Source organism: Boleophthalmus pectinirostris, unplaced genomic scaffold (genome assembly GCF_026225935.1).
Source record: "Boleophthalmus pectinirostris isolate CB_2022bp ecotype Guang Dong unplaced genomic scaffold, ASM2622593v1 HiC_scaffold_12, whole genome shotgun sequence".
In the NCBI taxonomy this organism is placed as follows: Eukaryota; Metazoa; Chordata; class Actinopteri; order Gobiiformes; family Gobiidae; genus Boleophthalmus; species Boleophthalmus pectinirostris.
The window spans coordinates 19,114,476-19,142,439 of record NW_026571018.1 but is presented as its reverse complement, the minus strand read 5'-3'; the positions used below and the strand labels follow the sequence as shown (position 1 = coordinate 19,142,439).

Here is a 27,964-nt window from a genome sequence, read left to right as displayed (position 1 = left end):
GTGAGAAAAAGAGAAAACACGGCTCCCGATAAGAAGCAGGCTCCTGTTGTTCGCTTCAAAGAGCCGGATCTAAGAGCCGCTTCGATCGCGACCGACCCGTAACTCCTAGCTAGAAAATAAACTAGCGCTATTAGCCGTAAAATGCTGCGCACCGCGGTAGTTAATTATATGCATAAATGTGGATCATTCACACGTCTATTCACAGCTCATTTAAATATCAATGCAGGTCCAGTAACAAATATACGGCCAATATAGTCACTTTACAATAGACCAATAGAAAACAGCCTGTTTATGTGCAGGAGCTACAGCAGCTAATCGTTAATAACAAATAGCCAAAACCTAGCTTCAAAGTCGATGTATTTCCAACACTCAGCGCTCACACAGGCTCCTCCTCACATCACAAGTCTGCACTAATAAAAGCCCTTTTAATCCAGACTCAAACCGATTGTCCGTAAAAAGAATATAATCTCAGTGTTGCCCACGGCTGCGGGTGTAAACAAATGCACGTGAGTGAAGTGACGTGACTCTGGTGGTGTGTTCAGGGACAGTACGGACACAGACACAGACAAATTACACCGCAGATAAATACTGATGTGGAGCCACATATTTGGACATTTATCTGTCTGTAAATTGGATTAAATGAACATAATGTAGAGAGTCTAAGCTTTATAACGAGGTATAACATGCCCACGTGAAATATCGGCCCATATCAGCAAGCATATCGGCCGGTAGCCGATATGTATCCAGTTGCCCAGCCGATATATCGGTCGGGCTCTACAATTTCGGGCTCTAAAATTTACAACTAGAATTATACTCAATTACAAGTACAGTTTGCATTTTAAGAGAAAGGACCATGAATACTATATCAAAGACTGAAAATATTTTAATATTTTTAGATGAAAATTTGCTTCAAACACATAGCAATAAAAAGAATACACATAAAAATAAGACCAACATATGATAAAAACAAAACAATTATAATTCTTAATATTTAGTGGAGTAAAAACATCCCTTTAGCAGCTTGTAAGTTAGACAAATGTAAGGCTCACAAAAGAAGGCATTATGTCCCCTGTACATTACATTACATGGGGTGTAGATTCTCATGTGTGGCAGGTTGCAAGGAGTGGTCCAGGGCTGCTGCGGGGGTCCCCTGTGTGACGGCGAGGGTGGCCTGCTCTGGGAGGAGGCTGGGGTCTGTGAGGATAGCTGTGGTCGTGCTCAAGAGACGAAGAGAACTCAGAACCACTAAAAAGAAAAAACAATGAATGAGTAAGGCGGCACAGTATACTGCAACTGGAACAAAATCACAATTTGATTTGGTGTGTGTGGTGCTGTGTGATGTTAGAAAATCGCAAATACTGCTATTATTTAGATCAGTGGTTCCCAAAGTGAGAGGGCCTCAAAAGTACTGCAGGGTAGGTATTAAGCCTAGAGGAATGTAGTGTTTTAGGATATAAATCTAAAGAGAAAACATTACATATTATTATATATGTAGAATAAATTATTATAGGAGAGGCCCTGTGTGATTTTTGCTTTGATAAGGAGCCACTGCACAGCAAACTTTGGGAATTACTGATTTAGATACTAGAATGTACAATGCAAAGCGCAACATATCTCGTCTTATTATACCTGTAGTTTTAAACCTCTACATACATGTTCTCAAATTCATGGGACTTGTATTGTTAGTGTAGTTATTTACAATTAGAGCTCTGAACAGAATCCTACACAAATCACAAAAGTAGTTGCAATACTCGACAGAAAAATTTTAACTCTGTTCCCCCGCCCAAAATCTTGCAGCCCTATGAATCACATACAAAAACATACATAAATCTAACGGTAATGTTGTGAAATAAAGACGATCTTACTGGGTCTGAGGGCAGGTAGTGAACAGTGCTGATCCAACCACGACAGAGTGGAGCGACACAGGTCTTCAACACTGGCAGTGGAGACCATCCCATTGTAGGACTCAAAGAGAGGCTCAATTATGATGCTGAACTGAGGCTAAGTTAAGAACAATAAACATACTACTACTACTAGTACTACTACTAGTACTACTACTACTACTACTACTACTAATAATAATAATAATAATTTTCATGACACTCAAAGATGCTTCACACAGTTTAAGACAGACAAAACACACATGTAGAAACAGATAAAGGAGATGCAATTATTTGAAGGCAGTTTTGAACAGGTGCATAAATAAATGATTAAGTTTATAGCTGTGCACATGGAAAACAGAATGCTATATACTGCAAAACAAAATTGAATCCTGTCAACTGGACAATAGTTCAGAAGCCTCTTGGATGAGTGGCGAAATATTTTCATTAACTTTGACCAGTTGACAGATTTCAGTTTTCTTTTGATGTAACCTGGACGACTGAAGGATTGCAAGTCTAAAAACACAAACTTTAATTTACTGCAAATATTCAACAGAAATCTTAATTCACACTCAAGTACAGTTGATAAAATGCACATAGCCTAAAGAAATCCTAAAAAATTTAAGACTTGAATATTCATGGAGCTAGCTTTGGGCTATTTTTGTGCACACCAAAAGAAGAATATTGATTTAATCTTCTTATCTTGCTGCAGATAATGGGGAGGTGGTCATTACAGAAAAGTATTATGGACTACATTAGCATATTTTATAACTGTCTCACAACATTTATTTTATCTGCTAGATTACACACAGATGCTGCAGATGAAAAATGTATCTGTTACACTTGGAATAAGTAAACATGCTGAATCTTTTGTCTAAACTTTTATAGAAGTTTCTTTAAGCATGAATTTGTTCCTGTTAAATTAAACAAAGCAACAGCACAAAATATTGTCTATCTACACTGGTCTAGCTGTTCAGTTAGTTAGTTGCTTTCAGTCCTCATTGTTTTTAAATATCCTGTATTGTGCAAAATTGTCATTTGTGTGCTTAAAGCCATATTATAATGTTGTTACCTTCTCAAAAACAGACCTGGAGTTGTGTTTTGTTTCATTCACACGTTTGAATAACCCTGTCTGTCTAAATCTCCAAAGCTCAAAATGTCACGAAGCTGTAGTTTTCAAGTTAACAGCTACATTTTACCTTTTGTTTAGTAGAGATTGAAATTCCTGGGCTAACATTATCCAAATGATGCTAGTTAAGGTATATAAAGTTTAAAAACATTGTGGAGCACTTCCTGGATTACTATATGACATCACAAGGTGAAACAGAGTATTTAACGTTTGAGAGAAGAACTCAAGAATATTTAGGGCTTGTGTGTTAAACACGTGTGCATGAAACAAAACAAAACTTCAGGTATGTTTGTGATAAGAAAACAACATTATAACATAGACCAGAAAAAAAACAAACTGTATATTGGCCATTTAAACTATTTTTTTCTTTATCTTTTATCTATTTACAGTGGTCTAGTTGTTAGATAGTTAGTTGTTTTCAATTCAACTCATTGTTTTAGTGTTTTTTAACTATTTAATGAGAAGGATACTATCCAGAATTTCCAGTTTTGCAGAGTCTGTGCCTGCACATACTCTCTGAACTTCTGCCTCATGTGGTCAAAGCGCTGTCGTGTGATGGGCACTCCGGTCGCAGGGAGCTGCTGCTGGCATGAGCTATAGACGCAATCAAACACAAAGTTAACAGGAGAATGCCTCCTCGCTGTGACTAATGATGAAGCACAAGCACAGAGACGGACTTGATGGCCGAGTTGAGCTGTTGTATTTCCTCTCTGAGTCTTTGGGCCTCCTCGTGCAGCTGAGCTCTGTCCTGCTGCATCTTACTGATATACTCTGCAGTCTTCTGGAGGGTGGTGGCTTTGCTGATCTGAGCCAGAGGGACATGAGTAAGCAGAAATCAAACTCTTCTTGAAATATTTATGATAGACACCATTAAATTAGGCATAAAGATATAAAAATGTATATAATATATAATATGTGATGTATATTATATATGGGGGTTATTAAAATGTGTTTATATTAAAATATGCAATTATGCAAGGTTGTGAATTTCAATTTGGTATTCATGGGTTTCAGGCAAAGGATTTCTTCCTCTTTTGAAGGATTTGGCATGGCAATGGTGCTCCGTTATAATGCAATTCAAATTAAAATGCAAAATCCCCAAAAATCCTTTTATGTCAAAGACATAGATTGTATTATTATGAGATTGTTTGTTACATCTTTTCTCTCTTTATGATGCAGCAGTCATTCTTGTGAGAGTACCTTAATGCTTGGCTGAGAGCTGAGGGTGGTCACAAGGTTATGTAAAGTGTCAAATCCCAGTCGGATGTTGAAACGCCTCTTCTGTTCTGCAGAGATGTGGGTGATTCGTCTGCTCTCCGTGTGCTGTAACAGTCCAGTTTAGACCAGTGCGACAAAAAAATACTAAAACACTATAAGTTGCATTTAAACAACCCATATTATACATTTTCTGATCTATGCTATAATGTTGTTTCCTCATCAAAATATACCTGGAGTTTTGTTTTGTTTTATTCAGACATGTTTAACGCACAAACCCTGCTTATTTAGGCTCAGTTCTTCTCTCTGACAGAAACACTCTAGGTAGGTACTAAGGTACTTGTTAATATAAAAACTACCGCTTCATGACATCACAAGGTGGAACAGAGCATTTTGAGCTTTAGAGATGTAGACAGACACAAACAAAACACAACTCCAGGTATGTTTTTGATGGAGTAACATCTAACATTCTAACATGGCTTAAAGCTTATAAGCATCAGTTTTGTGTAATATAGGGCCTTTAATAGCAACACAAAATTACATAATACATATTAAAGAGCTTAGTATAGGTGTAATATAATAATATAACTGCAGCATACCTTACTTGAATCCAGTTTTCCAGGTCCTGGGAATGCAGACTGTGGTGATTCAGGGTTAGGCATCTTGTCTAAAGGATTTGGTGGTGATGTCTGATCTGAATTAAAAAAAAAAAAGTAAAAAAAGAAAAAAAGTTAAATAAAAGTTAAAAATATGGTGGTGGGCATATTCCTATCGGTGGGGGCAGGATGACAGCGCCATCTGTTCTGAGGAAGTTGGACTGCAGATGGCGCTGTCGTCCTGCCCCCACCAGTAGGAAGACAGCGCCAAAGCCTGTTTAAATTAGCTGACCGTACACGTCACAGCAACATCACGTGACCACTCTGAGGAAGACTGCTAGTGAGCAGTCGAAACTGTCACATATGAAAACAAACCTATGGTCTGAAAAAATAACCTAATAACATACAGTAAACACGTGTTTCAAAAGTATTAACTATAACAATGAACAGAACCTGTGAGGCAGCCCTGGTCAGTCCCATAGAAGTGCACAGGGGACAGTTTCTCGGTCTTGGGGATGAGCAGGGTGGTGCTGGTGTGGGTGGTGCTATGGGTGAGGAGGGTGGGCATTGTGGACCCTCTGGAGGTCCCGGCGTGGGCGATGCTCTGTCCCAACGTGGCGCTCTGGCTGTGGAGAGGGGTCAGCACTGGGATCCCTGTGTGCCAGGCCCCTTCATGCTGCAGCTGTGAAAAGTGCAAACAAAAACATGAACTGAAGTGTTGAGGTGTATTACAACCATGTAACTGGAAAATTCTTTGTAACAGAAATTACTTAGGAATTACTCACAGTGGAGCCGGTGGGTGATGTCCTCTGACCTTTGTTTGACCCTGTGGAGTCAAATCCTAGTGACGGTCTCCCTAAAAATATTATAAACAACAAATTATGATCTTAATCAATATATGTGAAGTATATTAATGTTCTAGGCAGGTTTATACATACTGCTGTAATGCAAGAAATGCTCTTTAGAACATAGACCACATAATCATAAAACTTTGACTGAGGAGTGGGTAGGAAATTTTGGCAGTAGAAAGTTGGGGTATTAGATAGAAGACTTAACATTGTACTGTAAGTCAATATATACTGTATAGTTAGAATATGTGGACAGGATTGTAAATTGGAGAAGGAGCTGATTAAAGAGGAAAACTGTCAAGCAGTCTGGCATGTTTCGCCTAATTGTGTTTATTATCATGGCATTACACCCCCTTTGTTATAGACAATATCAAAACCAACTAGATGTGTGAACGATAGCAAAGTTAGAGATTGTTATTACACATTTCCCCTGCTGCTAGGTTTCAGATGACATTACAACATTCTATAGGCCCATAATATTTAATACAGATAGGGGAAGCTAAAATTAATATTGTTAAAATACAGATTTTTCTTGAAATATAGTAAGTTCTAGGGTCTAGTGACTAAAAGAAATGACTAGGTTCAGCATTTCTGAATTTGCATTTTGGATCTGTCAAAGAAAAGTGCAATGTAATTAACAGACCCTTCATGAATATGTAAACTAAAACTACATTTTGGAATGGAGGCAAAAGTGAAATGAAACCTCAGAATATCACAAAATATGAAATGGGAAACTTGACAAATGAAAACTGCTCAGATACATGTGAGTGATATCAGAGCCCAGTTTCAAAACATTTATAATTGTGATTTTAAGATTTTAAGGTTTTACTGGACAAATCCTTACAGAAAAATTTGAGCCCACTACAGTGTTTCACTTCATCTACAGATATATTTTAATTTTGTCATAATGTTGTAAACCATTAGCATTTAGATCTGTTAATCACTTAAAATATATTATGTCTGCTTCACTTTGCCTCCAGTTACCTCCAGAATTTTGAACATTCTGATGCCATAGGATTTTTAAGGGTGTATAGAGAAAACTGTCTTTACCCCCATCTGGTATTATGACATCATCCTAATCTAAAAATCACTAATTGTTCCTCCATTTCTGAAACCACACATGCTCCTGTTATCCAACTCACGTTCTCGGCTGCCAGAGGACAGTAGTTTGGCCAGGCAGCTCGTTGGAGTATTGGCTGTAGACAGGGGCCCGGCAGAGGCAGGAAGAGCCACAGAGCTTGCTACTCCTGTCTTCTGCTTATGCTTGCCCCTGCCCCCCGTGACCGCTGCCTGCTCGGGCACGGAGAAGCAGTGCGGCACAGTGACAGAAGAGGGCAGCGCAGCGTGGAGAGGGTCAGACGCACCAGCTGGATAACCCAGAGAGTGGCAGGCACTTTGGGCGTATGCGTTCCCTGTGTGTGAATAAGCATGAGGCTGGGGCACTAAACCTGGAGACCCCATTGAAGATCCAGTGTGGGTTATGACAGTGGAGGTCAGGCTGCTTGGGGAATAGTAGCCGAACTTGTGACATGATAGGGGGTAAAGGAAGGGCACAGTAGTAGTAGAGGGCTCTTCAACTGCGGTGGTCAGTGCTACAGAAACAGATGGATCGGGGTATGTTTGAAGTACATAGGGCATAGCTCCTGATACAATACTAGATGTTGGGTATTCGCTACAATCCTGGCTTGATCTGGTCTGCTCAGGGCGAGAATTGGAGGAAGAAGGTTGGGGTACGCTGTCAGAAGAAAGGCTAGGCTGAAAAAAGAAATGCACAGTTGTTTTTTAAATGTGGAGACTTCAGCTGTATTAAATCTAGAGGGAGCGGTGTTACAGCCAGAGCAGTACCTGAGGCAGCTGAGTGTCAATAAGGAGCTGAGGAGTTGTTACCACGGGAGACGGAGCCGGAGCAAAGGCAGCACTGGACGAGCTCTCAAAATAGCCACAGTCTGTAAAACTTGTCTGTTCAGAGGACTGGCCCCGGTAGTTCATAAAGATGTCTGAGAAAACATGCACAAGTAGAAAGGAATAAATGTTATCCCTAAATGCTACAGTGAGCAGGTTGAATTTAGGGATGGGCCCATATGGATTTGTTTTCTTTTTCTGAGCCGATACCAATCATCTGATGTTTGACTTGCTACTGTGGCTGATTTTTCAATACTTAGCTTTAAAATCCATAGCAAAGATTGCATATTAACTTTGTTTTAACAATTGTAAAAATAATAAAATTTTTATCATGAATATAAAATGTTTGAATAAAAACATACAGCCATATTTGAGCTGAATGTCTATTCTATTGCCTCAGTCTACATCAAGATTCAATGCCAATATCGACCAAAAAATGTTCAATATTGGCCCATCCCTAGATGAGCCAATGCTTGAATCAATAGAATCAATATAAAGCAAAAGCTACTCATTCCCCCATAAACAAATGTCATTATAAGCTGTTATAATACATATTTTGTATTATATGTTGTATTTTTTATTGTACTAGTATATGTGTGTCATATGAAATGTGCTATATGAATTAAATTATTAACTCGGGCAAGAACAAGAACTACAAATGTTCAAAAACTAGAATTTTGGCACCCTTAAAAAGAATACCAATTGCCTTGTCCTTGCTGATCTACATTTAAATTCAAAGATTGTGCATAAATTAACTCCATGACTGTCCTTCCCTGACAGACCTTCAGCCGCTCTCTGAACCTTGAGACCAAAAGACAAGCAGACAGCCCACTCCTGCATAACACACACACATACACAGATACACACACACATTCACACATGTTGGATTTACATTGACTTTCCTGGAGACTGATCCTAATATTAACCAAAGCCACTACTTGCCTAAGCTTAACCCGGGCCCTAACCTTATTAAATCTGAACTGAACTTTTGACCATGTTGTTGATCTAACAAAAAAAGCGTTCATGTAATAGGGGCCACATTTTTATCCTTATAAATGAGGCAGGTCCCCATAATGTGAGCGTAAACCTCAGGCAATGACAAAACCTGAGACAGATTTAAAGGGGCATTGTGTAACTTTTCTAGTGGAGGGCCCATCACCTGTTTTTCCCTGTGGAAAGGCAACACTGCTCACAGTGAAAATGCTTTCTAGTTATTATTATGATGATGATGATGATGATGATGATTATTATTATTATTATTATTATTATTATTCATAAAAATATTTTATTGAGGCTCTGTTAAATTATTCCATGCTACCTGGGATCCCTTTTCACATCAAACTGGTTCTTTAACCTTTTCTCAGGATCTGGAGAATGACTAAAATACAGGTAATAATCCTTTCTTCCCCTCGTTTCCCCCCTCTTCTTAATATATATTTTATTACTTATATATTTTTTGTAATTAATTATTATGTTTTTGTTTTTTTTATTAATTTACATTGTATATTTATTTTATTTATCTACTACTGCTATTACCACTATCAATTTTATTTACTTAATCATTATTATTCTATTTTTATTTATTTTGTCATACATGTAATAGTACTATTCAATACAATGCACTCTGTTATAAGTACTGTATGTTAAAAATGTTCAGTAAACAAAGTTGGGGAAAATAATTGTAAATGAATAAATGTAAGGTAGACCTAGGCAGAGCAATGGCATATCCACTGAAAAAAGTAGGTGATGGACCCCCAACAGAAAAGTTACAAAGTGTACCTTTAAGCGTAACATGACATAAAAAAAATAAAAATTAATAAATGTAAAATTTTTGTGGTATATTTTATCTATTTGTATTTCTCTATTCAATCTGCGCCCATGACACAGACAAATTTCCCCACCCACTTCTCCAGTTGGCCAGCCTTTGCTATGCTCTGAGTGAATAATAGGTAATCAAAACCTTGTCTTCATATATTTCCACTAATCTTCCATATGGATGATGAAGGTGATGGTCCTTTTCTCAATTAAATGCAAAAATACAACAAAAATGCATTAAGTTGATTTAGTGTCAGAATGGTGTAGCCAGTACCTGGTATATCCATAAAATCATCCAGATTAGGTTGCAGAGGAGTTAGTCCAGGCTGGATGATATCAGCATTACTTGTGTATGCTGGGGAAGTATACAAATGTTCCAATATAGACCTTTAAAATTTAACTTGCAAAGAAAAAAGGCAATTGAATGTCAAAGATATACATTTGTGCTTTTTCTGTAGGAGAGTACATCACCTGTTCGTCACTGTGGTGAGGATAATGCTTTAACTGGGACTTGGACTTTTCTATCTTACATTCAATTACAAGTGTTTTTATTACTCAAAAGATATCTAAAAAAACATGCTGTTCTTGCTTCTTCACAGATCTGACCTGTAACTTTCCCTGGTGCAGAAATTTGCAAGCATGTGATGTGCCCTTCAACAGAAAAGTTACATAGTGCACCTTTAAAGGTTACAGTTTAAGTTACAGGTCAGATCTGTGGATAGGAGACAGAGGTAACAATAAGATTGCATGTTTTCAAATTATTTATGAGAAATAAAACACCTCTAACTGAATAAATTTGAGTTAAGTTTAATGCCATACTGTAGAACCAAAGCAATAATGACATTTTATGTGGAAACAAGCAGGTGGTGTGCCCTCGATCAGAAAAGTCAACATTTATAAAAGGCTGAATGCTTCTGTCTAGTTCTATATATGCTTTAGAAGTAGGGATGTAACGATATCCAAATCTCTTGATAAGATAATTTCACTTTTCACACATTTCAATATGCATCTCACGGTACAATATTTATTTCAATATTTTGTAGGTGCTAGAAAAATTTCCTTATAAAATGTCTTGACAAGCTTTTGGTACTGTTATAATACAAATAATTAAGATTTAAAAGTGCAAAGGATCATCATCTGTGCAGTTCCCTCTGTTTTTGCTGCACCATAACAATGAATTTAAGCAAAGAGACTTGTGATTCGATATTATTATGAGACTTTTGATGATACGATATCACGATATTTCAGTTATTGTTACATCCCTATTTAAAAGTATAAACTATTCTTCATACTCACTGCTATGTCTGTCATTGGTCCAAGGACACGGCTTCTGCGTCATGGTGAAGAGTGTATCCGAGATGTCCGAGAGGAGACAGTCCAGGTCGAACATGTGGGCCTGGGCTGGGACCGCCTCAGGCTCCTGGTACATGGGATAGGTCCATTTGTCCAGTTTGCCCTGGCAGATCTGACCCTGCTATCAAAACACTTATGACACCAACTGCATTTAAAGCACATATACAGTCAATGCCCAATATGTCCATGAGAGGACTCCTCATACACTCACAGTAGGTGCAAAGTGAAGAAAAAACACATTAACTAAATACTCAGATAATTAAAAAGAGGTCATGTTAAAAGTGGCAGTTTGTTTGCTTTGCTTTGCCCTCATCCTTCTGACTTAACTGCCAGTTCTGTCTCTGAGGCTGAATTTATAGGAAACCCGAACAAATCCGTAATCGTGTGATTACGTCCGAGCACACGACATCCCTTCTAGTAATTTGTTTATTTCTCAGATTGTCAGCTTTGAAGGAGAATATGTGTTGTGTGCAGGTAAAAATGAGGTAAGATTGTTGCGTGCATATTCAATGTGTCTATGCGCTAGTCTACTCCATGATGAAAAAGCACTTTTGGGGTATTGTTCCAAAACACTAGGCCCTTAGAGGATGTCATTATGGTGCCTTTGTTCATTTCTTTATTTTGATGTCTCACCATTTCAATAAAGGCACAGGCTATTGTCCCTGACCTAATTCTAGCTGTCACACTCACGTGCAGGCAAATGGGAAGACCTCAGGCCAGACAAAATCATGTTGCCATATAAAAACAGCATACAGAAAAGAACTTCCGATTTCATTGAGTTGCATTCATGGGGGTCTACTTCTCTGTTTCCATATTATTTACAATGCAAAGACAAAAATTATCTCGTAAACTAAAATACATTTTTGGTAGATGCACTGGAAAACAAAATGGCATTCATGTATATAACCCTTGGAGATTAAAGAATTAAATTCTTTTATTGATGCTTTATGAGTAGATGAGGTTACTAGATTTGATCAAAAGTAAGATAAAGTTTTGCCCCTTTACAAACATATTAACTAGACAGTGTGATCTTTGACCTGTCTTGTAAAAATTTCAGTTTGTGCTACAGCAACAACAAACAATATTTAACAAACACATTTAAATAGTAGGTCTGCCAAATGCTTTTCTCCATAAAGATGTTATTGCTTTGTTTGGAATGTTTCACAGTATGATATTAAACCTTTCTATCTTCATGGCGCCCAAACCCGACCAAATTACAGGTCAATTCTGCGAAGAGGCTACCCCACTCACAGTCAGAATGCCTGTTTTTCTAGGTATTTTTGAGCTATAAAACCACTTGTAAACCAACTTGTAAATGTAAGGTAGAGCTGTTTAATGTCATACTGTGGAAAATCCTAGGCAGAGCTATGACATATAGAAACAAGCAGGTGATGGACCCCAACCAAAAAGTCACATAGTGCACCTGTAAAGCCTTAATTGCAAACTGTGTTCAGGAAAACCCACTGCGGCGATTTACATTATGCAGATAAAAACAAAAACTGTAATTTGAAGGGAACTGTTCATTTTAACAGCGGTCTATCCCTCCACATGAATGAGGTGCTTCCCCAAACTCTCTCTCTCCCTCCCTGACGTCATGGCGACACTCACTGCTCCTCCACTTCACAAAGCGCCGCAGGGAAGTAGGTCACATTTGATTAAAAAACATTAACTTTTGAATCCACTAAACATGAATACACATGTGCTGTATAGCCTAAAGGGACATTACAAGCATTGTCACTGCTGTGCGATCAATATGTGTCAGTGGCCTACACATTTTACACTATGACGCAAGTTGTTTTGTTGGTTGTTCTTTATTTTATTGAATGGGGACATCGAACCTTGGGCTAAAAATACCCCTTTTGATGACTTTGCCAATCAGCTTGAGTTTGTAACACCAAAGTAAATAATGCTATGGGGTCAGGGAACAACACGATGACCTAAATTAGCATTTATTTTCTGTATAGTATTTTAAGCATCATACCTCTTGAAACATTGAGAGGATATCATTTTTCGTCTTCTGGAGCTGCAAAGATAAAGATAAAAATGTGTACACTTTAATCACATGGACAGTTCTCACAGGACGAAATGAGACACAAGATTAGGTCCATGAGAACAAGAAAAGTTGGGATTTTGAAATAATTTGTGATAAATAAATTGTGTAATCCACAATTTTAGCCTCACATTTGTAAATGTTATTTATTTAAAGGTGCACTGTGTAACTTTTCTGGTGGAGGGTCCGCCACCTGCCTGTCTCCATGTGGATATTACTGTTTTGCCTTGATTATTCCACAGTAAAAGTTGAAATAAACTTGGTAATCACAGTGGAGACAGGTCTGTTCTATGGAGAAGCAAGCCCGCACATGCTAAGAATTTATGTTTTTAAATGTATTTCTGAACTATAAAACAAAAGTAAGAGTGAATATTTTTAATGTCCTACTGTGGAACATACAAGGCAAGAAATAACATCTCCATGGAAACAAGCAAGTTGCACACCCTCTACCTTAGAAATTACATAGTGCACCTTTTTTACTTTTGTTGTCATTATAGCACTGCATTTTGGAACAGCTTCTCAAGAAATCAAACTCGCCAGCACTGAATCATTTTTTTGTCCAATCCAAATGTAAATATATGGAAAAAAATCTCACAAGATGATTTTTCCATTGTGGTCATTTTGTCTAATGAGATCTTGTGGCTCCAGATCCTTTCCCATCCCCACTGTAAATACTCACCCTCTTCTTATAATAAATCCTCCACTTGTGGTACTCTTTAATCACCACCTCGATTCGCCTCTTCCAGTAGCTGCCTTCCAGGATGATTGCCTATTATAAAGTTTGTTAGTCACTGGGTATGTTGAAATGCACATCAAAATCTGATCATATTCTTATTTCTGGACCTTTTTACATGCATGTAATGTGATTAGAGATGCACAGATCCAGCTTCAGTTCAATACTGATTCTGATACTATAGCTTTAATTATCTGCCAATGTCCGATATAGCAGTTTAAAACAAAAATAAAATAAGACAAAACTGATCCAAATGTGTTTTGTAGCTGTTATTTATACTACAATCTGTTCAGCCTCCTGCTCTCCGGGACAAGGTACAGGAGCTTTCGGTTCCTGTACCACCAGACTCACTAACAGCTTCATCCACCAGGCTGTTAGGATGCTGAACTCTCTCCCCTCTCTAACCATCAGGCTGCCATGAAGGTAGGAATCTGTATCTCCCCAAAGAAGAATACTTGCAACCAGCAAACTAGTCGTATTACATTAATTTATATGTCTAACCAGAATATCAGCTAAACCAATATTTGGCATATAATGGTATTTTTCTATATCAGTTCTGATATCCAATACTAGTATCAGACCAGTGCATCCCTGAATGTAATGTAATATTGCTAAATCAGATTATTTAGTTGTTTACATTTAATTTTCATAGCCTTATAAAAAAATAAATAAATTAATTAATTAATTAAAAAAAGGTAATAATCAGATTTTGTAGTTGCCGTTAACTCACTTCAGGTTTTCGATGTGCGTCTGCCTCTGATCCCTCCAATGGACTGACAAAGCCACACACTGGGTTCTTCCTTTTCTCCACATCTATTATAACAGATGAAGAAACTGAGTAAATTCAGATGACTTTCTAATAGAAAAAGAATATGTGATATAAATAGTTATAGGTGTAAAACATAGTGGACATAAGGTTAAACTAAACAAGACAAACCTTTAAGACCTCAAGAGTAGTGATGTCTGTTATTTAAACTCACACTGAATAAACCAGGCTCGCCAAATTGCATTGTTCAGTCGAATCTTGTCCCTCCACAGCAACCGTAACCCTTTAAAAGACTTCCATTTTGGAGACACTATCTTCCCACTGAAAACAAATGTATGTCATCAGTTAAAATGTTTTATAAGTGCCAATGATAATGATCTCAGTTCTGTAAATCAGTGCATATGTTTATTATCAAAGCCTGTAAAGGTGTAATATGGAACTTTTCTGGTAAGGTAATTCTCTTCTTGCTTGTCTCTTTGGTTGTATTATTGCTTTGTCTGGAGTTGAACCCATCTACCTATTGAGCATTTATTTAGGTATTTTTCTTGCAAAAAAAAAAAACGTTAAACATGCATTCTGTGTCTCACCACAGATCTGCCAAATAACTTTGCCTGATGCTGTTATCTGCTCGTCTCCTTGGGCATAAATGATTTTAATGCCATACTCAATATTCCAGGCAAAGCATCTCTAAGGACACAAGCAGGTGGCCTACCCTTCACCAGAAAAATTACATAATGTTGTGTCATAGTTTCTTTGGGATAACGCTTGCATTCAATTCGTCAATGCAATGAGTCTTTTTTGTCAAAAAAGCTTCAGCAATAGTGGAGCTTTAAAGAGCCCATAATTTGCCATTTTCTGATCTATGTTATAATGTTGTTTCCTCATCAAAAACATGACATGTGTTTTGCTTAATTCACACACAAATCCTGCACATTTAGGCTGAGTTCTTCCCTCAAAATAGAAAACACTCTGTTCCAACTTGTGATGTCATGGGCTAATACAGGAAGCTCTCCATTGTGTTTTTAAACTCCATACAAATTAATTTCATTTCAATAATTTCAGCACTGGAATTGTCAATCTCTACTCAACTAAAGGCAATAGCTGTTAACTTGAAAACTATCGCTACATGACATCACAAGATGGAACAGAGCATTTGGAAATGTAGACAGACTAATAATGCAGAATAACTCAGACATGTGTGAATGAAATAAAAACACAATTCCATGTATGTTTTTGTATAGGTAGCAACATTCTAATATGGCTTAAAGCTCACAGGAATCAATTTCAAGTAATATAGGACCTTTAAGCTCAAACCTGTAGACGTCTGAAAGGGCACTAGTTTCATCTTTGACTAATGCTAACCCATCGTTGCGGCTAATTCATCTGAGTGCAGCTGTTTGCACTCGGTTGGCGTCCTTCAGCCTGAGTGAGTGGTGAGAAAAGCTTCCTAATGTGAGATGCTCAGGGAGTTGCTATGGAGCCAGGAGGGTGTTTTTGAACATGCTTTTAACAGCGGAACGTTTGTGCATGCCTTGGGCTTTCCAAATGGCTACATGGTCCATTTAGGGGGAAAAACATTAGCTTCACTTAACTAACATAAATTTAGTTAATGGTGTGAAGAAACTGTAAAGATGGAACAGGCGTCAGACATCAAGAAGTGTAGAGCTAAGGATTGTCTTGTTTAGGGGTGTGCAAAAATATCAATTTATTGTTTAATGTGGTGATACAGTATCGATACCGTGGGCTGCTCTATCGAAATATAGCCAAGAGTATTTTTGGTATATTTGTTTTTACTAAATTATTTTGTTACAGCGCTATAGTTTAGTTGCTTGTTTATTGGAAGGAAACTCGTTTATGCAACACATTTGATATTTTACTGTTTTGATGATTCAAATGACTGTTTCATATGAACTATGCAAAGAAAGTGGTTTAACAAAGACTTTTAGAATTACAGTCAGGATTTAGCCTTTATTTTTTATTGAACTGTATCAAATTGATTTGAAATATATTGCATCGAATAGAAAGTGCACTGTATCTAGATATGTATCATATTGTGGCTTCTGAACCAAGGTATGTATCATATTGGCAACTTTAGCTCTAGTCTTCTTGAACAGACCCCATCCAGTGGTCAGTGGATAGCCAGTAAACGATTTGTGGTGTTTATGTGCACAAAAGAAATCTGCTCATCAAAAACACATGAGGAGGTTAGCCAGTTGTTGTAGTTTTATTTGGAAGCCAAAGTACAAAGTACTTTAAAATAACTCTTTTTCATTTTTGTCTTTGCCACACTAGTTTCACTTTTTTGCATAATTTCCTTTGTCAAAACTTGCACAGGTCTGAACAATCAGAGTGAAATCAGATGAATCAAATCAGATGTAATGGTTTATTATAAGGGATCTTGCATATGTCACGATCACACATTTTATCACTGAAATGTATTTGAAACCAGAGGGCAAGACTTGTGAGGTGTTTTGCACTACTGAATTACCTTGTTGCATGACAGGCTGTATGAGTCCAATGGTGGTTTTAGGCAAAGTGGTTATAACATTAGGAGGACTAAAAATAAGAGGAACATTGTGAGGTCTGTCAGATTGCAAGGACAAACTAACAGACATTAGCCAATAGTCACTTTATGAAATTTGGGATTTCATAAAGTATGCTGTCCTTAATAAAGGTAACAGCCTAATATGGTTGATTTGTTGGCAGAGGCAATGACAGCAGCATCTTCATAATAAAATCAAACTTTTTGTCCTATCGCAAATGTGTCCAGTTTCTGAGCACGAGACTAAAGCCTAAACTTATTAACAATAAATGTTACACTTAAAGGTGCATTTTGTAACTTTTCTGGTGAGGGGTCCACCACTTACTACTTACCATTTAGATGTTAATGCTTTGGTTTGGTTGGAATGTTCCACAGTATGGCATTAATCACATCTTGTATTTATTCAGTTTCAGGTGTTATTGCTACAAAACATTTATACATTCTTACTGAGTGGGATTGCCTGGTCTTGTGTCACCTCCTGCTTTTCTCCATGGAAACAAGTTAATGCCATATTACAGAACATTCCAGGAAAAGCAATAACATTCTTCATGGAGCAAGTGAAAGTTACATTGTGAAAATTTAAATAACTTGTAATTGGGACATCATTGCATAATTTGTAATAATAACTAGTAGATGCACTGTGTAACTTTTCTGGTGGAGTATCTGCCACCTGCTTGACTCTATGGAGATATTACTATTTTGCTTTGATTATTTCACAGCATTGTGGACTGAAATAAACTTGGTAATCACAATGGAGACAGGTTAATGGTCAGATGTATTGAGAAGCTTCCACATGAAAAAATCATGTTTTTAAAGTATTTTTCAGCTATAAAACAGCTGTAATTGAACAAATGCAAGGAAGACATGATTAATGCTCTTCTGTTGAACATTACAAGCAAAGCAATAACAACTAAATAGAGACAACCAAGTAGAGGACTCTCCACCTTAGAGGTTACATAGTGCAAATTTAAGTTCATTAACATTTTTAGTAGTTTTTTTTTTCATAACTATATATTAGATCTGTATAAATGGTTAAAAATAACGTAACGAGGACTCACCTGTAGGCCAAAGACATGCACTCGAAAAGTCGCGTGAGAGTGGGATCAATGCTGAGACTAGCGGAGCTCAGGGGCCCGTAGTGGTACGTCTGGCACCATCTCCCTTTGACCGTATCGAAGTCGTAACTCTCCGTGCTCCTCCGTCTGCTCACAGCCGAGTCACTGTGCGGCGAAGAGACCATGAAGTGGCCGCTGTGGATGACCTGTGAGCCGGGCCAACACGCGGTGGAAGGCCCGGTCCACACTCCCCGAACTGCTCCTCTGTCCCGCTCCTCCGAATCTGAATCGGAGGAGTCAAGGGGAGCAACTTTACACTTACTCGCCATTGTCTTGTATTGCAGTTCGTTTCTTTACATTGAAAAGGTACTATCCAAAATAGAAGATTACAGAAGAAACAGGCTGCAGTGATGCGACTGTTGTGCAAGAGCAGACTCTGATCTAGACCTATGTCAACTTCCCTGGGAGCTAAAGTCCTTACGAAAGCACTGAGGGTGGTAATAATTAATAGGATGTGAAGAGAAACCGTTCAATGATAGCAGTGCTTGAACATAAAAAATAAAATAAGCACAAACAAATACTGTAACAGAAAATTAATAGTCCATACGTTTCAGAAATATAAATCATTGACATTTCCAGACTTTAATTTTACGGTAAGGAATGAGTCATTCAATTAACAAATATTTAAGTTTTATTGTACAATACATTAACTGTAAATTACACATCTTGATCCACTTACCCTAGTAATGATATGTTGTAATGACACTTTTGTCAATGTTGGGGGCTATGTATTCTGCACTGATCCACAAGAATATTGGTGGTTTACAGCCATGTTTAAGACATCACTGAAACAGGTTTACATTATGTGCAACATTTGAACATAACCGTAATATTTTTTCTATAAATAAATCCTTTTGTATCCTACCTTATTTAACATGGTCAATCTGAAGTACTGACAAATTCAGTATTCAGCCTGTGTATTAAGTGCTGCAGCTATTTTACAGTGCAACTTTGGACATTAACTAGCCAGGTTGAAAACAAAATTTGGCTTTACACTTTTAATACATTAGTTGCATTTAACAAAGCTCTGTAGATCCTCTAGAAACTTGATGTACTCTTGGTGCTCAATGGCGGTGCTCAGCTCCATCAGTTCATCTGCAAATGTGTTGTCAACTCCGCGGTCAGCAAGGAAGTCCATTAGGTGGTCATAAAGAGCCTAAAAACGAATGGTGCATTTAAAAAGAGGTACAGCTGATACAAAATAATACATTTTAGGAACCTATCAGGAAAAAACTGCAGTCTAAGGTTTAAGGTAATACAAAACGAGACGTACCCAGTCCAGAGAGTCTGTGTTAAGTGTGTAACTGGTTTCCTTCCAGTCTTCGTCCCCTTCAGGCTGAAAACTGACCTCACGAATGGCAAATATATCACTCTCCTCTTCTCCCTCACCATGACTTATCTGGAAAAATAATAATAATAATGATAATGAATTCAGCAGAATAACAGAATAAACAAACTACAAAGACAAGTATGCTTTACAATGTTTTTTTAAAAGATTCATTTGTTTTATTAACCTCATCTTCTGGGAAATTGCAGTCAAACACCAGTGAGTGTTTGGCACCCTGTTTGGTAACTTCAACAACAAAGTTTGGCGTTGAAACAATTTCTGGCTAAAATATAAAAAAGTAAATTGTTAAATGACATAGAGACATTAGATCCAATTTCAAATAATTAATAATGTCAGCGTTTTGACCTCTTCTTCAGCTGGTTTCTGCTGGCCCTGTTCTGCTTCTTCTCCAAAGTTTGGGGGGATGCTGTTATTGACATTGAATGTGACTGTAACTCTGGAAAACACACATTAGTTAATAACATGCAGAGTCAGAATGTTATTGAATGTTTTTTCTCAGTCTTACTTGTCCCCAGAAACAAATCGGATGAGTTTAGCTTCTGTGCCGTTCATCTCCAGCTCCCATCCTCCAGACATCTTTGGAAGGGACTTAGACTTTTGGATCTTCTTCTCCTCTTTGATTTCATCAGTAAGGAAGTCACCAAGAGCTTTGTCTCCTGATCAGAAAAAGAAAATATACATTACTGAAATGACCATTAATGGGTTTTTGATATTAACTGACTTATAGTTCATTTGTAGCCTACTTGCTTTTATTGTTACCCATTATATGTTTTATTCAATATTTGTATGTACATTGTGCTATACAAATCTAACTTTTTATGAAAATTTGGGGGGCTAAAAAGGGACATCTCAAGGTGAAATGATCAACAAGCAAGTATGGAGGCTACTTTGGTCTTGTTAAAAGAAGTTCCAAATGGACAAAAAATACAAAAAAAGGGGAAATAAAACAACGCCTAACTTCAAAATAAAACGAACAAATAGTAGTCGAAAACATCTTTACAAACACGCGGATACAGTGACTCACGCAACATTGCCGTATACCATAGACACAAGGATACATGCTGTGCTAGCGAAGTTTGAGCATTATATTTACCTTCTGTGTGCAGTCCTCCACATCCACACGAAACTGAAGGAGTCAGTATTTTTGAGCTAAACAGTTTCGGCCTATAACCAGAGGAAGCGCCGCTGTTACTGAGCATCCACATGGACCGGGTAAAGGGCCGAGCTGTAGCCGAGTTGGGGGCACACAACACCGGGTAGCGGAGAGGCGCAGCTCGTACTGTGGAAGTGCTAGCGTTAGAAAGGCGGACAGAAGCTCCAACCGCACGGACAACAGATTTAAGCATGGCTGTACAAAATAGCTAACTCTAAAAACAAAATAAATACAAACAGAAATCTCTAGAACCCTATTCCCCCTTCACTACTTCAGTATTATAGCAAGCACACGTGTGGAGGGCACGTTGACCTATCGTAACTATGACCCCTGCTCCGGAAGTACTATGTCCAAAAATGTATATTGAATATTACTTTCTATTTGTGTCTATGTCAAAATGTATACTTATACTCATGCCACAAATAATAATACATAAAAATAATATTTACAAAGTTTGGATTTTGTAAAAAGAAAAACACATTCGTCGGTAACTTGCGCCCCCTGTGGTTTGTCAGATACATTACATTGCATTATCCTATCCTCGATAATTTCTACTTGTCTAACCTTTACCTAAACACTGTCCTTAAACTATTCTAAATTAACCCATCTCTGTCAGCTTTGAACCATGTCGCTGATCTTAATGATTTACCACATATAGACCAACATGTTATCCCCCTAAAGGGAGGCAAACATCAAGTTAATGTGTATTTATAATCCTGTAAACTTAGCTCATAATTAATTTATAATATAATAAAACAAGGACTAAAACATGTGTTTAGTGCATTTAATTAGTTCATGGTTGTGATTATATTACAATGTGTTTGCATTTGTAGCATTTGTTAAAACTGCAACAACTTAGTTATGTGCCCCAAAATGTTACACTATAAAAGTATTGGGCCACAGTTTGGCACAATTCATGCATATCTTAGGATTTCCTGCCAGTAAATTAAATGTATGCAATATATTCTCAAACCACACATCTCTTAAGAACATTCATATTACATTTGGTAATTCTACAAAATCTCTACAATTTAATTTTTGGTATTTTGAAAAATAGAAATGCTGTGTTATACCTCATATTATACAATCCTGAGTACATTCCATAAAGTGTGAAAGACCTTAATCAGATCAACTACAATATTCATGCATTGCATCCATAAGAATACACCAATGCTTCTTCAGTGCAGAACTATAATCTGTGTTATGTACAGTATGTAAACAGCAAAGACTATCATCTGCAGAAAAAGGCAAGCGACGTCTTCAGACTAGCATGAAGACAGAATGATGTGTGAGGCATGTGCATAATGTACACAATCAGACTGTTGGTTGTAGGATACAGCATGCAACTTAACCTTTTTGGATGGCCAGTGTCTTTTGCCACTTTACTCACATTTCTTCACTTCCATATGAAAATCACTAAAAACTATTGAAATATTTCAGCTTTACACATGGCTGTGTGAAGAATCTTTGAAGTAAAAAATCTGTCACATGACACAAGGGAGAATAAAAGCACTATATTAAGTTGTGAGGACTGTTGCAGTCACACATTCCAGATTCCAATCACTTGGAGGTAGTAATTTTTTTTTTTTTTTTGAGGGGAAAAAAATCAATTAATGACAGCTCTAATAATAGTTTTATTGAAAACCAGTGTCTCTTTATCCATCCTCCATTTCTCTGTGTCCTTGTGTTATTAGAGGTTAACTTTTAGAGAGATGGAGTTTACGTCCAAAGTATTCTGGTGCTGCATCCAAAAGCCAATCAGCATCCACCAAACACAGGTCCCTCATGTAGCAGCGAGAAGTGTGCAGCAGCTCATTGAACACCACGTAGGCTGGCTTTGCCTGGAACAGGACTGAAGAAGGGTGAATAGCTACAGGCTGATGGGTGTCCAGTGCTAAATAGGTCCCATCTGGCTGCAGCTCTGCTGTGTTTACAAACATGCCATGTGCAAGACACCGGCGAACACTTCCTGTGTCTGCCCCACAGGACACCAACTTCAAATTTAGCTACAAATTACAAACAAAACACAAATTAATATCTTAATTTAATTTAAAATATGAGTAATATGTAATCAATTTTGCTTACCTTAAGGCATATTTCTTTGAGCTGTGCTTGGACTTCTTTTACTAGACTCATGTTTCTGCTGTTGACAAAGTTCTCCCGACACCAGTCCTAAAACGGCGCATATAAACAATAAACACATGTACATGATTTTTTTTTCTTTTTGTGCAAGATTTTTTACATTTTACAAACCTTATTGCCACTGACTTTCTTGAAGGCCCTATAAATATTGAGTAAAGTCATGTGATCTCCTTCACTAGAGGTGAACTTCTTCCGAGCAGCCAGGACCTCATCCCTACGAGCAGGAGGGTTGTACAGCACAGTGTCCACAGACAGCAGAGACACAATACTGATGACCTCCTCTGAACAGGAGAACTCTGGAGAGAGGAGGATTGTCTGAAAATAGAAACATTATACAATGATAAATTTTTAAAAAAGTAGTCTTATTTAATGTTAATGTCAAACAGTAAATACATTTAAATGTAGCAACTTAGCAGTTTAATAAATGCTACAATAGCCATTAGACTGGATCAAAGGCAAAAAGATATTGATGTGCACATCATAAAAGTGAGTTACTTTTGCATATCTTGGCTCTAGAGGAAAGCTGGCCATTTTCTTCCCCAGTGCAGTGAGAACAACTTGTCCATCCTTCTTCTCTACTGCCCCCAACAGCTCCAAGTGCTCCACTGCAGAACACACAGCCTCTACACAGAAAAAAAAACAAAAAACAAAAAAAACACACATACACTCAAAAAGTTACTTCTGTTGAAGTAAGTTAGGTTTGTCAAAGTATAATACATTATACCACAAGATTTTACCTGGAGAAGGTTTAGACATGAAATCAAAATTCATCACATCTGGAATCCCCAAAGCCATTAGCTGTAGCATTACCCCGGCCAAGTTGCACCTGCAGAACACACAGCAGGAGAATGAACAAAGTGTTGATGTATACGGTGACTTGTATACATCAAACTTCTAAACATGATTTAAAATTGTATAATATATGGTACATCAAATCTCAAACTTAAAAATGCACACTAAACAATGTGCTATTCTACCTTTGTATCTCAGGCACGGTCATAGGGATGAGATTATCAAATTCATCCTCAGTGTAAAGACGGTAGCAGAAGCCAGAGTCCTCTCTGCCAGCGCGTCCTGCCCGCTGCCATGCCTGAGCTTTAGAAACCCGCTGCACAGCCAACACCTCCAGACCACTCTCTGAGAACACAACACAAATGTTACAATACATGCTTCAAAAATTTGATGGACTAAAAAACAAAGAAATAGGTTTACCAGGATTGAAGCGTTTTGCCTTCACCATGCCAGTGTCTATAACATATTTGATGCCAGAGATTGTAACAGATGTCTCAGCAATGTTTGTTGAGAGAATAACCTTCCTACTTCCCTAAAAATAGAGCACAAATTATATTTTATATTTTACATCAGTTAGTATGTAAAAGAAACTAGAATTTTCTGTACTCCATTGTCCAACAGTATTCATTGGACCAGATGATGTTAAGTGTCTCATCACCTTGGGAGCAGGCTGGAAAACTCGGAGCTGCTGCACTGGAGGCAGTGATGCATAAAGAGGGATAACAACCATAGGACTACAACTGTCAGGAAGGTGCTTGGCAATGTCTCTGCATGTTCTTGCAAGTGCCTCGATCTCTTCTTGGCCTGTCATAAAAACTAAAATGTCTTGGGACTGCGGTGCTTCCTGCAAATAAATAACAGAGCTTTATTCAATTATGTGCAAAATAAATCCTTCAATGTATGTAACACTAAAACTTTTTGCATCTTCTGCATAATTCACACTTTGTGAGAGAAAATACATTGCCTTACAGAATGTAAAGTATCCAATAAGTTTCGAACATAACGTGGCGCTACCTGATGTATCTGGAAGATGGTGACCAGTGCCGCCTGGAGATAGTCTGACTGGGGTTGTTTTGTGTAGTAGATCTGAATGGGATGTTGTCTTCCTTCCAGGTACAGCACAGGAGATTTGTTAAAGTATTCCGAAAATAAATCCACATCCATTGTAGCTGACATTACTAAGACCTGAGACATATAAAAATACATCATGTTTCATGAATATGGAGCTATAATCAAATACATATTCAGTCAGTCCTCTGTATACCTTTAGTGGGATCTTGTTTAACTCTTTGCGCCGTCTCTGAGCAGTCTTGACAACACCAAATAATACATCAGTGTGCACTGTGCGCTCATGAGCCTCATCCAAAACCACTATTGTGTAACGCAGAAGTAAGGGATCTCCAATGGCTTCACGAAGTAGCATGCCATCAGTCATGAATTTTATCTTGGTCTCAAATGATGTAACATCTTCGAAGCGGACAGTGTAACCAACCTGAAGAACATAACAACAACAAAAGAGACATAAGATAAAGTAAGAGGACAACTGCGATCAGCTGAGAAAAACTAATGTTATTACCAGTTTGCCGAGTTGAGTCCTCTTCTCTTCCGCCACCCTACCCGCCAGTGAAATGGCAGCAACTCTCCGAGGTTGAGTGATGGCAATGATGCCCTGACGCCCAATGCCAGCCTCGTATAAGTACTGGGGAATCTGGGTAGTTTTTCCAGAACCGGTCTCACCTGTGTAAAATAAAATAAAGAATATCAGTAAATACCTATGTACACAACAATCATTTACTTCAATTTGTGCATATGGCAAAACTGTCAGCAAGTTAACCAAAACATCACACATTTGCTTAACTTACTCTCACAGTAAGTAATGAGTAGTTTAAACTGAATTATATAATTCGACCAAGAGTGACCCTTTATGGCTACTTAATTTACATTACACGGCCTTAGAATAGAAGAAATAAAATATCATGAAAGATGAAAATGCAAGAGTACACTATTTTCGACCAAGAATAACGCAGATAGTGTAAAATGTACATTTGATCGAGTTTAGAGCTACCTCGCTTAGTGCTGCCCTGATGCTATTATGCAGCTAGCTCGAATGCCTTACCAATCAGAATGGCATTGTTGAGCTGTCTCAGTTGGTTGAGTAGCTGAGGTTTAGCCTGGTAAATTGGCAGCTGTTTTCTTTGGACATCTATAGGCGTGGATGCATTTCCTTTTCTCGGCAGCAGCATTCCAGGCTTCTTCTGGTTGAGACTGAAAAGAACAGACCCCGGCTTGAATTTTTTGGCCGGAGGAGGATCGGGATCGTGGGGCATGGTCTAGAAAGCGGAGCTGTACGAGTCAGACCTTAGCGGCTGCTCCGTGGACTTCGGTATTGAATACAATCAGTAAAAGTTCTCTCATGGTCCCTGTGACACGCCAAGCTCTCTGCGGTTGTTATGCTCCAAGACGTAAAAAAAAATCTTCCCACGTGGTAAAAAAAAAAAAAAAAAAAAAAAAAAAAAAAAAAAAAAATCGGCGCAAATGTTTGACGTCATTGCGTAGCTCATTCAAGACTCTTCCCTCAGTGTTGACTGTCAGGTAGGTAAAATATTTTATTAGAAATGGCTCGGTGGCATCGTCTGCAGTTTCTCCTGTGATACTGATACCGCTGGAGGTACACAGACTCATTCTGCACTTCATTCAGCGTTTGTCTAATTTCATTCAGTGTTTGTCTAATTATATTTACATTTTTGTCATCCTTTGGCACTGGTTATAACTACTACTAATAATGGTGTAATAGTGTTATATATCTGGATTAGCCCTAATTTTAAATTAGATCTGCCTACTCGGAAAGTCTTTTTTTTTTTTTTTTTTTTTTTTTTTTTTTTTTTTTAGTTGGTACTGGTCTGAGAAGTTTGAGAACTACTGTTCTAGGCAAGGTAATCATATCTGCATAGAGACAAGCTGGTGTCAGGCCTTCCACCAGGAGCTTTCATATTTCACACGTGCACCTTTGACATCTTCCCTTCCAGGGTAGGCTAGTTGGTCATACTCACACTGAGGGTATTTGTGACAGAGTGAGTGAGTGAAGTTTTTTTTTTCAAATTTATTTATATAGCACTTTTCACAGGCATTATGTCATAAAGACGCTTTTACTGATCATTATTAATTCACTCCATACCCTGTGGTGGTAAGATACTATTGTAGACACAGCTGTCCTGGGGTAGAGTGACGGAAGCACGCCAAATCTGCGCCATCACCCACCACCGTCACTCATGCACACACCATTTTCATACTAGGCAATGTGCGTGAAGTGCCTTGCCTAAGGACACAATGACAGTTTTTATGACTGGTGCCCCACTTACTGTGATTGAAAATCGGTCTACTGTAGAGTGCGCTGAAAACAAGACAGTACACAGTTCATAACATGGCCTATAACATATTACCTTTAAGCTTCAACTGCTAACAATTGTGACCCATATACTTCTCCAACATTATTTTCAAAATATTTGACTTTTTAATAAACATTTCAACTGTTAGGTTTCCATCAAACCTACATCAGTATACAAATACCATGCATCATTGAAATTATTAGGATTTTGTTATTTGAATATTGTCTGCTCAAACTTCCAATAACTAAAGTGCTGCATAGTTCTGATGGGTAAGCTAAGTGCACATACCCGGGCAGTTTTAGGCCTGCACAAACATTGTCCACTGATGTCACAATGACTTTATTTTAGGTATGCTACGCCTCATGTTTAATCAGTAAACTTGCACTAACATGCTGTTAGTATGTTTAACAGGGCAAATAAGTACATAACCACTAGAATGTGAATACTTCCACTGTTTCACTGTAAGACGAATTTAAAGTTGTTTGTTTCCTTATGGCATTAGAGATTGTACACTACACTGTTCTAATTAAATGCTTTCGCTTAAGTGGTTTAATTCAGTTATAGTGCGGATCTCCTGGACATGCCCATTCTCTCCATGTCCAACTGAAGTTTTTCTTTTAGGGACTACCAGGAGCAAAAGAGCCTTTATGCCAGTGTCACTCACTGAAGTAAAGTCAGTGTCATTTCTTTAAGGATATTGTATGTATCCTCTTTCTCATTTGTCTGCTGCATTTGACTTTATAAATGTGGATACTTACAGTATTCAAATCCATACAAAAGCAGTACAATCCTACAATCCCACTAAGCAACACAGTGCTGGCCACTTGCATATTTTTTTTTACAAATAAACCGATTTAGATATTAAATGTGATTCTAGTAATATGCCCTATAATCTGCCCAGATTAGGATCTTGTCTGGGAAGCCTTTTTTCTGATGTTAAATATAGGAACTGTTTGAATTTGTAAATGTTCACTTAATGTATTCGTTCTACCACTTTGTCCCTTGCCTCTCTGGGAAGGTGCAGATTAAGAATGCAAAGAAGGTATTGGGCGAGGAAAAGCTGGAGCACTGTTCGCCTGTGAACCCAAAAATGGCGATAAATCGTAAGAAGGCTTAACGTCTCCAAAATGTTGACATGATGAGAGGAGCTGCATGCATACTGTGTATTTGTTTATGTCATAGCTCGAGTGGAGTCTATC

The 27,964-nt window shown here is 37.8% G+C and overlaps 3 protein-coding genes across 6 annotated transcripts; all 3 read right to left on the bottom strand.

Annotated features, from left to right (window-relative positions):
• Window positions 1-1,000: 1,000 nt before the first annotated feature.
• Window positions 1,001-18,308, bottom strand: LOC110165079 (carbohydrate-responsive element-binding protein). 4 transcript variants are annotated; one of them, XM_055148597.1, is made up of 17 exons: window positions 17,888-18,308; window positions 14,502-14,608; window positions 14,252-14,334; window positions 13,468-13,557; window positions 12,720-12,761; window positions 10,682-10,859; window positions 9,660-9,740; window positions 7,514-7,665; window positions 6,811-7,423; window positions 5,606-5,676; window positions 5,274-5,502; window positions 4,824-4,918; window positions 4,210-4,332; window positions 3,687-3,814; window positions 3,480-3,603; window positions 1,866-1,995; window positions 1,001-1,245 (listed from the first exon to the last, which is right to left on the bottom strand). In XM_055148597.1, the coding sequence occupies exons 1-17, from the start codon at window positions 18,211-18,213 to the stop codon at window positions 1,082-1,084; spliced, it is 2,736 nt and encodes a 911-aa protein (XP_055004572.1). In that variant the 5' UTR covers window positions 18,214-18,308; the 3' UTR covers window positions 1,001-1,081. The 4 variants fall into 4 exon arrangements, 3 of the variants coding, with proteins under 3 accessions (XP_055004572.1, XP_020785892.1, XP_055004573.1); XM_020930233.1 differs by having other exon boundaries at window positions 10,682-10,856; XM_055148598.1 differs by lacking the exon at window positions 9,660-9,740.
• A 249-nt stretch (window positions 18,309-18,557) lies between these two features.
• c1qbp (complement component 1, q subcomponent binding protein) lies at window positions 18,558-20,770 on the bottom strand. The gene is made up of 6 exons (XM_020930273.2): window positions 20,386-20,770; window positions 19,798-19,948; window positions 19,638-19,728; window positions 19,459-19,554; window positions 19,218-19,343; window positions 18,558-19,100 (listed from the first exon to the last, which is right to left on the bottom strand). Exons 1-6 carry the CDS (start codon window positions 20,636-20,638, stop codon window positions 18,951-18,953), a joined length of 867 nt encoding a protein of 288 aa, XP_020785932.1. The 5' UTR covers window positions 20,639-20,770; the 3' UTR covers window positions 18,558-18,950.
• Window positions 20,771-21,215: 445 nt separating this feature from the next.
• Window positions 21,216-25,870, bottom strand: dhx33 (DEAH (Asp-Glu-Ala-His) box polypeptide 33). The gene is made up of 12 exons (XM_020930211.2): window positions 25,496-25,870; window positions 24,956-25,116; window positions 24,644-24,871; window positions 24,394-24,564; window positions 24,038-24,223; window positions 23,800-23,911; window positions 23,565-23,724; window positions 23,325-23,413; window positions 23,083-23,210; window positions 22,699-22,902; window positions 22,531-22,617; window positions 21,216-22,451 (listed from the first exon to the last, which is right to left on the bottom strand). Exons 1-12 carry the CDS (start codon window positions 25,704-25,706, stop codon window positions 22,143-22,145), a joined length of 2,046 nt encoding a protein of 681 aa, XP_020785870.1. The 5' UTR covers window positions 25,707-25,870; the 3' UTR covers window positions 21,216-22,142.
• Window positions 25,871-27,964: the final 2,094 nt, after the last annotated feature.